General features: G+C 54.4%; 1 protein-coding gene across 3 annotated transcripts; it reads left to right on the top strand.

Moving 5' to 3' along the window:
* The first annotated feature begins 1,266 nt into the window (after window positions 1-1,266).
* GSK3A (glycogen synthase kinase 3 alpha) lies at window positions 1,267-10,361 on the top strand. Of its 3 annotated transcripts, none has more exons than XR_003615301.2 (12): window positions 1,267-1,685; window positions 3,350-3,537; window positions 4,920-5,003; window positions 5,172-5,282; window positions 6,803-6,933; window positions 7,027-7,133; window positions 7,831-7,928; window positions 8,010-8,105; window positions 8,509-8,695; window positions 9,026-9,118; window positions 9,687-9,861; window positions 10,154-10,361. XR_003615301.2 is itself a non-coding variant. In XM_028137331.2 (12 exons), exons 1-11 carry the CDS (start codon window positions 1,403-1,405, stop codon window positions 9,758-9,760), a joined length of 1,452 nt encoding a protein of 483 aa, XP_027993132.2. In that variant the 5' UTR covers window positions 1,267-1,402; the 3' UTR covers window positions 9,761-9,797; window positions 10,154-10,361. The 3 variants fall into 3 exon arrangements, 2 of the variants coding, with proteins under 2 accessions (XP_027993132.2, XP_008158446.2); XM_028137331.2 differs by having other exon boundaries at window positions 9,687-9,797; XM_008160224.3 differs by having other exon boundaries at window positions 9,687-10,361.
* The last annotated feature ends 206 nt before the right edge of the window (window positions 10,362-10,567 follow it).

A 10,567-nucleotide genomic window follows, 5' to 3' on the forward strand; every position in this document is an offset into this window, starting at 1 on the left:
GTCCTTCCGGGTATTAATCGATAAATGGGGAGACATACTGCATGCACAAAACCCAAGGCTACTCCTAGCAGCCGGTTTCCTTGTCTGGGCCCTCCAAGATCCTGTAATATAGAAAGCCGGAGGACGCAAAAAGCTGAATGGGGGTTTAAAGCAAATTGTATTTTCTTTTCTAACGCCCGGTCTCCTGGTGTAACTCACAATGCTAGAAAAAACTAGATTGTATCCGAAGACTATTGTTTTGAGAAAACGCCCGGGAACTTGGTTTCTCAAATCGTTTGCAGGGAAGTTTTCCTTCCCGATTTGTGGAAACTAGGAACTTGGTCTCCATGTTCCAGCAGCCCCTAGTTGATCCGGCTCTTTCTTAGGACCTGGGGGAGGGGAAGGAGACGTTGAAACACTTCAGTTTCCACAGGGAACTGCCGGCTTTCCCCTTTCGCTCACGCTCTTCCGAAGATACCCTTTGGACTCTACTTTCTGGCCAGCGTAGTCAGTCTTGCCTGACAGGGTCAGGCTACAGAGTGCCCTATTCCCCAGCATGCTTCGGGCTCATGGTAGATCCCTCCCCTCAGTCAATAGGAAGGCTGCCTTGAACTCCATTTCCCAGAAGACACAAGGGCTCGCTGTAGCAACTGCTCCGAAGCCTTGGTTTTGACTACATATCCCGGCAGGGACTGCGGCCTAGCTTATAAGGGAGGAGGAGCGCTGAATCTACTCCATTTCCTAGCCTGTCTCCGGAACTGCAGTATCCTCTTGGGGTTTAGGGCTCACATGGGACTCCATTTCCCAGCGTGCTTTGGGAGTCTCTTTATACCTGCAATGCAGTGAGGGCGTGGCGAAGACTTCATTTCCCAGCTTGCCTGACTGTCCGATATTTGTGGGTCCTCCTGCGCGGACTCAATTTCCCAGAGTGCATCTGGCCCCGGTGGGCATAAACAGCCAATAGACTCAGGGAATGAGACTGTTTCCCGGTGTGCGTCAGGTCATTGACAGAGTGGCTGTGACTACGTTTCTGAGACATACTGAGGGGCTCACCGTTGCCTCAGTGGAGTGAGTGTGCGACTCTGACTCAGTTTCCCCGAGTACCTTAGGGTCCGCCGTGGACGAAGTCGACTTATTGTCAACAACTCTACTTCCTGACGTGTAGCGCGGCTCATCATCCGTGCAGTCTACTCTGAGGCCTTTGCGGACTCCATTTCCCGGCGTGCCACACGGCTTTCTCCAGGCCGAGGGCGGTGACGGCGGCGCAGAGGGGAGGTGGACTGCATATCCCAGCGTGCCCCGCGGCGGGCGCTGGGCCGGAGCCGGAGCCCGAGCGGCGCGGCCTGGAAGAGGCCGGAGGCCGGGAGAGGCGGCGGCAGCCCGGGCAGCCCGAGCCCCGCAGCTTGGGCCTGCGCTCGGCGCCATGAGCGGCGGCGCGCCTTCGGGGGGCGGCCCTGGGGGCTCGGGCCGGGCGCGGACAAGCTCGTTCGCGGAGCCTGGCGGCGGAGGCGGCGGCGGCGGCGGTGGCCCTGGGGGCTCGGCCTCCGGCCCGGGCGGCAGCAGCGGCGGGAAAGTGTCAGTCGGAGCCATGGGTGGGGGCGTGGGGGCCTCGAGTTCCGGGGGTGGCCCCAGCGGCAGCGGCGGAGGAGGCAGCGGCGTCCCCAGTGCGGGCACCAGCTTCCCGCCGCCCGGAGTGAAGCTGGGCCGTGAGTACTAGCGGCGTCCGTGGTGGGTGGAGATCAGGGTTCCTGAAGCCCCTCAATCATCGATCAGGTTCTTCCATCTGCCCAGATCAGAGCGCGAGGTCACTGCCACCTAAAACTGGGATCTGAGCTCTCCCCCTCCAAGAGAAAGATTTAGGGGGTTACCATCACTTGGAGTTTAGGATTAGAGTTAGTAACCCTCAAAGAAACTGGGGTCACAGGTTCCTGTTCTTCCAGTGCCGAGGTCTTGGGTTCTTGAGGCTTAAAAACAGGCATCTGACGTTGCCATCCATTAGAGAACAGGATCAGGGGTCATCGTCGCTTACGAATGGGGCTCAAGGGTTATTGTTCCCAAAGAATAAGAGGAGGGGGGTCTGAATTTGCTTCCCTTTAGAAGATGGGAATTTGGAGTGCATATTACTGAGAAGCAAGTAACTGTGTTTCCAAAGAACAGGGCTACAGCTTTCCAAACCTGGTACCCAGGTCATCTTTCCCTTTAAAGCACAAGGCCTGGTGTCATTACCTGTCCATAACATGGACATAGAACTTCAGTCCCAATGGTGAAAATTAGTAGTTGCTACCTCTTAGAAATAAGGACAGATTGGGAGTCAGCATACTCTTCAGACCTAGTCATAGTTACTGTTTTTCAAAAAACATGGCTTGGTGGGCCTCCTTTCACATAAATGGAATCGGGGGGCGGGGTGTGTGTGTGGGTCATAGTTCCCCATAGATATCGGTTTGGGTTATACCCCTTTTATTATTATGAGGTGTGTTATTGGTTCTGGAAAAATAGCTATGTAGGATCACCTCTTCCAAAAGAAGGTGCCAACTGGTCCCTCAAAATGGATTTGACTTATCAGTGACCCCTTTTCTTTGGGGAACCTTTCTTCAGTTCCCTGAAGAAAAAGGGATCACTATCCCCAAAGAATGCCACCACAATTTGCTGCCATTCAGAGCCTGGAACTGGGAATTAGCTTTCCTATGAAGCACTGAGGCTGGGCTAGCCCTCTGATCATAGAGATCAGGTTCACTAGTCTCAATTTAGAGCTTATCTATTAAGGACCACCCACATACAGGAAGGGGTCCGGGACACTGGATCACACAGATGAGGTCAGGTCAGTGCCTTCTCTAACCTCGAAGTATTTGGGTAAGGGCAAATTGTCCCCCAAAAGTGAGTCAGGGCACAAGTAATCATGCCAGGAAGAGTCATTTATTTCTGTCACCAAAAACCAGTGGTGAAGTTTCCAGCTCCACCAGGGAGGACATAGAGGTCACCCTCCCCTGAGCTGTGAGGGAGGTTAGTGCTTTCCTAAAGTAGAAGTACCTCAGGGTTACTGCTCTCTGAAGTGGACGACGAGTTTAGGCCAGGCCTTCCCCAGTCAGGAGGGTCCAGAGGGCAGTGAGCTTGGATGGATTCAGTATCTGGAAGTGTCAGTGTCTCTGGAGACCAAGAAGACCCAATGGTTTGCTGCTTAACTAGAAGTGGAAATTAGGGGTCAGCAAGAGTTTTAGATGTATCTTCCATTATGGGAGGAGGAACAAGGGAAAAGGGACAGAGAGGCCCCAGAGAGCTTCCTGTGGAGACTATCCTCGCCTCCACAGCTCCAGGAGAGGGAGGTGGCCAGAGGGGAAAGGTCAGTGGATTTTGTGTCTCCTTTGTTCCCCAGGTGACAGCGGGAAGGTGACCACAGTGGTAGCCACTCTAGGCCAAGGCCCGGAGCGCTCCCAGGAGGTGGCTTACACAGACATCAAAGTGATTGGCAATGGCTCATTTGGAGTCGTGTACCAGGCACGGCTGGCAGAGACCAGGGAACTGGTAGCCATCAAGAAGGTTCTCCAGGACAAGAGGTTCAAGGTAGCTTGGTGGGAATGGGGACAAGGAGGTTTAACTGGGCATGATTGGTGAGAGCTCCAGCAAGAGCATGGGCCTTGGGTTCCCACGGGGATCTGAGCATGGGCCAGAGGAGAAGGGAGAAAGAAGGGAGTGAGTTGTGTGGAACATGGGAATGTAGGTTCCAGGAAAGCCCAGAGCTGAGAGTTTATTGGGCTTTTGCTCTTTGTAAATGCTTTTGCAGGCAAGTTCTTGTTTAATAAAGATTGCGTGGAGGTGTAAGTATTGTTATTCCAATTTTAAGTAAGCAGAAACTGGAAACTGAGACTCAGATAAGAGAATTGCCAGAGGACAAGACTAGATTCTGATTCCCAAGCTCTCCATCTTAACTTAATCACTAAGTTAAGCTTCTGCTCAGCAGAAAGGAAGCAAAGGTCTGGTCTCACTCTGCCCTGGGTACTTGGCAGGTGCAGGGTAGAATTCCGCCTGCCCAGTGCCCACCAAACCACACGCCTTGGTGTGGGGCTCTGCCCTCCTGAAGAAGGGTGTCCATTCGGATAGTGCTGCCCTGTGAGCTAGTGGATACCAGGGAACGAGGAGATGGAGGAGTGGAAGTTGAGGGACAATTGGTGTTGGAAGGATGGCATTTGGGAGGCTAGGCTAATCTGGAAATAGCCTACCCTCGGAGGGAATCAGGTCAGGCCCTGGGTCCTAGCAGTGAGTAGTCTCAGGGGCAGGAGGAGCTCCAGGGTATTGTTCAGAATTGGATCAGTGTTGAGTCCCAGAAGTGAGAAGGATCTGAGGGTGGGGAGTTTTGAGGCCCCAGAGGGAAACAGAGACTAGGGAAGAATGCTGAGACCAGGCCTTCTGGGAAAAGGCTGAGACGGGGTCCCTTTTGGGAAGATGAGAATTGGGAGCTGGAGTCTGGGACACAGGATCCAAGCCAGGGTTCAAGGGCCAAGATACATCCAGGGGAACAATAGGGAGGAGGGGGGACTAGGGTGAACTGGATGGCCACTACTTGTCTGTTGTTGCTAGTGCCATGCAGGGAGGTGGACCTCATGCGGCCATATCATCTGACTTTTCAAGAGAAGCTGCAAAACTGGATTTTGATTTTAAATCAAACATTTAAAAAAGCAATAAGTCTGAACATTTAAAAAAAAAGTGGGCTGAAGGAAGCACATCTGTGACCTGGGTTTAGCCCAGAGACCTCCAGCTGGTTGTGTGAGGGGGGTGGATTGCGGATAAGGAGTTAGGGGCTGCCCCAGGGGGTCCTGGGACCTAGGGAGTAGTAACCGCCTAGCTCTGTTGGCGGGAATGGGGGAGTAGGGCTGTGGTGAAGGGTGCTAGGGAGGGGAGGAGAGACAGCTGGTGGTTTTCTGAGGCTCTCTCCCTTTGCCTCTAAGAACCGAGAGCTGCAGATTATGCGGAAGCTGGACCACTGCAATATCGTGAGGCTGAGATACTTTTTCTACTCCAGTGGGGAGAAGGTGAGACCTTCGGGGTCGGGGGAGCCCTTCACCTTCACTCCACCTATTTTCCTGCTTGCCTTCCTCATGACTGCTAGTCCTTCCCCCATTTTCCCTAAACCTCCCATCCCCCCTTCCTTGCAAGCTCTTTCTTCACAATGCCTCACACCTTTCCTTTGCTCTCTGCAGAAAGACGAGCTTTACCTAAATCTGGTGCTGGAGTACGTGCCCGAGACAGTGTACCGGGTGGCCCGCCATTTCACCAAGGCCAAGTTGACCATCCCTATCATCTATGTCAAGGTGGGCAGGCAGGCAGGCTTCTGGGCCCAGGCCCAGGAAGCTAGTGGCTCCGAATCCTCCTACCTTCTGTGGGTTCCCTCGTTCTCCAAGTTTATGTTGGTCCTTGGAGGTCTCGTGTTCCCTGCCCTTGTTTCCATACCCCCAGAGATGGAGCTCGCTAAATACAGGGTGGCCCAACCTGAGGCCTGACTGAATCAGGGAGGCAGGCTGACTGGGGCTGGGGAGGCTGCAAGGTACCTGCTTGGGTCTATACTGGGAGCCCAGTGACAACAGTGGTATTGGAGGCAGTAGCTCAGAATCAGGTGGTGGTGACAGAAAATACAGAGGGGGACGCACTGGGGTCTGGCACAGGAGTGGAAAGGACGCAGGGTCGGAGGAAGGTTAGTGTCCACAGAGCCAAGAGAGCAGGCACCTTCATCCATTGTCTCGAGTTCATTCCCCGGTGCCTGGTGCTGAGTCCTGGGTGGTCCTGTCCCTCAGTAGGAGTTTGGATGAATGAGTGAGTGAGCCTAGGGATGCTGTGGAGAACAAAGGCTGGCAGTGCTGCATTGGGAGGAGGTGGCTGGGTCCTGGTTTACTTGAGGTTGCTTGAGGGCCCCATTGAGCCCTTGCAAGCTCTTTCTCAGGGGCTCTCCTAGTGGTTGGTGCTCTGGGACCTCACCTCCCGGGGCAGGGGGTTCTCCAGTGTGGTGACTGTCCTGTGGCTGCCTGTGTGTCCGGCCCAGCAATGAACTATTTCAGAGGCCCAGCTGACTAAGTCCCAGGCCTTGCCTTTGAAGCCTCTCAGTGTAGCAGGGTAGACAAGTGAGAACCATGAAACTAGTAGCAACTGCCTTCCTAGAAGGGGCACAGGGGATGCTGGAAACACAGAAGGCCCCCAGCCTTGCCTGTTGGGGCAGGGAGGATCAAAGAAGGCTTCTGGGAGGAGAGCAGGCGCAGGGTGAGAGAGGAGGATCTCTGGCCAGGGCAGCACGGACAGGAGGAGAAGGCCCAGGAGGCAGGCCTAAGCAGTTATTACTTGCCAAGCCCGGTGAGGCAGTGATGAAAACACAAAGATCACTGCTCTCTTGGCACTTAGGTGGGAGTCAATGGGAGAATGGAAAGAAAACCCAACTGGAGAGGGGCTGCTAGTGGGTGGTTTGACTGGCGGAGAAGGGGAGCTGAGTGCCTGGCTCCCAGCCTCTCAGACAAGGCCTTCCTGATGTCTCTTATTCATCGGCTTCTGCTGAGGTATGGGATCGGAACAGGAGTTCTCAGTGTGGACCAGAACCAGCACGGAGCTGCTGCAAAAGCCCCATCCTGAACTTACTGAATCAGAAACTCGGAGTGCGGCCCAGAAGCCCCTCTTTTAACAAGGCCTCCGAGTGATTCTGGTGCACACTAAAATGTGAGAACCAAGGGGCCACGGAAGGATTTTCAAGTGGGAGCCAGGGCCTGGAATGGCTCTTCTGGCCAAGAGGGTGGAGCAGTGGCATGCTCTGGGGGAGCTGGGCTGGAATTCTGTTCCCTGCCTGTCCCAGGTATACATGTACCAGCTCTTCCGGAGCTTGGCCTACATCCACTCCCAGGGCGTGTGTCACCGTGACATCAAACCCCAGAATCTGCTGGTGGACCCTGACACTGCTGTCCTCAAGCTCTGTGATTTTGGCAGGTAGGCCTGACCTGGGGTGTGTTAAGTGGCCGAAAGGGTGAGGAAGGACCCCAACCTTGGCCTATGTTTACTCTTGCTCACCTCTTCCCACAGTGCCAAGCAGCTGGTCCGGGGGGAGCCCAATGTCTCCTACATCTGTTCTCGCTACTATCGTGCTCCAGAGCTGATCTTTGGAGCCACTGATTACACCTCATCTATCGGTCAGACTTACGGGAGGCTGGGGGTGGGGATGGCAGTCATGGCAGTTGTTGAGTTTTGTGTATGTGTGCCAGGTTTGGCGATAAAAGCTTAATATCTATCCTTTTATGCAGTCCTCACAAATTTAGGAGGGCGATGCTGTCGTATGCTCCTTTACAGATGAGCAGTCTCAGGCTTAGAGCGGTGAGGCCACCTGCCTGCAGTCACACTGCTGGGACTGGGCAGGGTTGGGCTTTGAAAGCTGACCCAACTCCAGAGTCCATACTGACGCTGGAACCTCCCAGTTAGCCCTCTCTTCTCATCCAGGGGGAGGGGCTGATGGTGACCTAGGGGGAATCTGAGGTGGGCCATGAGGGTGTGACCTGCTCACAGGGCCTCTGTATTCCTCCCAATTGGTGGGGATGACATTGCCACCTTCCAGGCATGAGGAGAGGGCATGAAGGGTTTGGAAGAGAACGTTCAACAGCTGGTGTGAGGAAACTGCCTGGTCCTTAGGTGTGAATTTGTGTCATAGGGCTCAAGGTACCGGCCAGGAAGAAGAGTACAATACAGTCAGGCAGACCTGGAGGTCAAAGTCAGACTCCAGGGTTCCTAAACTGTATGATCTTGAGCAAGGCACTTCCTCTCTGATCATAAGGGATGGAAGTGTTTGTGAGGGGTGGGCATGGTAGCCCTGACCCTCTCCCATTCCCCCTTCAGATGTGTGGTCAGCTGGCTGCGTACTGGCCGAGCTCCTCCTGGGCCAGCCCATCTTCCCTGGGGACAGTGGGGTAGACCAGCTGGTGGAGATCATCAAGGTGAGGAGAGAGCCAGGTGGGCAGAGGTAGGGCTAAGTGATAGGGGTCTTGGCTTAGACCCCTCCCCTCCTTTTCCTACAGGTGCTGGGAACACCAACCCGGGAACAGATCCGAGAGATGAACCCCAACTACACGGAGTTCAAGTTCCCCCAGATTAAAGCTCACCCTTGGACAAAGGTAGGGCAGGGCTAGGGGCTCAGATAGCATGAGGTCCCCATTGGAGGCCAAGTGGTCTGGGGATCTGGCTACAAAGTCATGGCATGGGAGAGGGTCAGTAACTTTCATTAGATTTCAGTTTATGGAATTTCCATTCATCTGAAAGTTGGGGACCCACAGACTCAAGAGTCCCACTTTTCTAGTGGGGACACAGACTTACAGCAGAGCCCATGCAGTCATGGTGGGCTGCTCACCTGCTACAAACAGCTCCCCTCAGTGGCGGTGTCTGTTTCCTCATTTGGAAAGTGGGTTTGTGAGAGGCGGGCAGTCACATTTGCTGCAGGCATTGTGGCAGTGAGGTGCAGGAGCGTGCAAGTACCCAGGGCCTCACCCTTGTGACTTCTGCCTCTCTCCTTCTCCCCAGGTGTTCAAATCTCGAACGCCACCCGAGGCCATAGCGCTCTGCTCTAGCCTGCTGGAGTACACACCGTCCTCGAGGCTCTCCCCACTGGAAGCCTGTGCCCACAGCTTCTTTGATGAACTGCGATGTCACGGAATCCAGCTCCCTAACAACCGCTCGCTTCCCCCCCTCTTCAATTTCAGTCCCGGTGGTGAGGGCACAGCCTGGGATCTGGGGAACTGGGGGCGCAGCCAGTGATTGTGGAGAAGAGCTTGGTGGGGAGTCGAGGGTGGGTGACAAGGAAGGCCTGGGGCATGGGAGAGGCCCCCACAGTTGAAGGAAACCTAAACCCGATTCACCCGTGCCCCATGATCTGTGCTAGGCTCTGTACAGTTTTTCCTATAAAGTATTTGATGGCTACACCTGTCTGCAAACACTGGCCTTGCCAAGAGCTGGGTCCCCATTCAGTGCCCTTTTCTAACTCCAACTGGGTCTGCAGATGTCCTGCCCTCTGACCAGGCATGTCCATTCCTATCTCTAGAACTCGCCATCCAACCATCTCTCAACGCCATTCTCATCCCTCCTCACTTGAGGTCCCCGGCGGGCACTGCCACCCTCACCCCATCCTCACAAGGTAAGTCAGGGTAGAGAAGCATTTTTCAGCTGTGGGGGAAGGGGCCGTTTTCACAGCCCGAGTTTCCTGTAAAAATTACCTACAGCTTGATGGTATAGAAAGCATATTTTACAACATGTGAATGGCCACTTGTGTTGGGTATTACTGCCTTTGTTTGTGTTGAAATGCTAACGGGAAAACCAAAGACATATGTTTGGCCTACACAAACAAACAGTCGAATTTGTTGTGCACATTAAAAAATTGAGGCCAGTTCATGAACAAGTCCAGTTTTCCTGTTCCTCCTGGGGACGAAAATCAGATGGGACGGCAGTGGGCCTGCCTTCCTCAGGCCCTCGGAGGCGGGGCCTGGCTCTTTGGTGAGTCACTCATTGACCAGCCTGGCCCATGAGTTTGGCATTTGAGTTTGCAACCATGGACCTAAAGTGACAGCTTTCAATTTCAAATGTAGCATCTTACATAGACGTCCTGCTTGTGGAGGTTTGGGGGCGGGGGGGGGGGGTGGGGGGGGGGGAAGAAGGGAGGGTTTGAAAGGCAAAGGCTAACTGGTCTGCTGCTTTCTCTTCTTCAGGTTTAAGTGAGGCTCAGACCGGCTCAGAATGGCAGTCACCCGAAGCCACAGCTCCCCTCACTAACTCCTCCTGAGGGCCCTGCCAACTACCCTTCCATCTGGGAGCCCCAGGTGGGGCTGGGAAAGGGGGGCCATAGCTCCTGCCCTGGCTGGGCCCCTAGACTAGAGGGCAGAGGTAAATGAGTCCCTGTTCCCTCTTCCTGTTCCTCCCTCACCAGCCTCACCCCTATGGTGGGCTTTTTAAGAGGATTTCAACTGGTTGTGGGGAGGGAAGAGAAGGAAGGATGGACGGGGTTGGGGGCATGAGGATCTCCTATCCCTTGGCCCCCTTCCCTCCCCCCAGACCGCCCCTCTCCAACCCACCCTCCCTTCCTGTGTCCCTTGTAAATAGAACCAGACCAGCCCATCTCCTCTCCTCTTTCCTGGCCCCCGGGTGTAAATAGATTGTTATAATTTTTTTCTTAAAGAAAACGTCGATTCGCACCGTCCAACCTGGCTCCTCCCCCTCCTACAGCTGTGTTCCCCTCCTGTCCTCTGCCCTAAGGTCTCCTCCCTCCTCTCCCCACCCTGGAGGGCTGGGTTAGGGATGGTGGGGGGATCCTGATGTCTTAGTTTCCACAGTAAGGTTTGCCTGTGTACAGACCTCCATTCAATAAATTATTGGCATGAAACCTGCTTCTGTCTAGCTGTCTTTTTCCAGAGGTGAGGGAGGTGTCTGGTAGGCTGTCCTGGGACAGGAGTGGGCTGTATCTCAGGTTGGGGACAGGGTAGGGTGAACCCAAACTGGGCCATGTGAGGCCTGAATCTGGAACCTGGCTGAGGGGCCCAACCTTCCTGTGTGAGGATGAACTGGTCTGGTTTATATGCTGCAGAGGCCTGGG

Source organism: Eptesicus fuscus, chromosome 21 (assembly GCF_027574615.1).
Source record: "Eptesicus fuscus isolate TK198812 chromosome 21, DD_ASM_mEF_20220401, whole genome shotgun sequence".
NCBI lineage: Eukaryota > Metazoa > Chordata > Mammalia > Chiroptera > Vespertilionidae > Eptesicus > Eptesicus fuscus.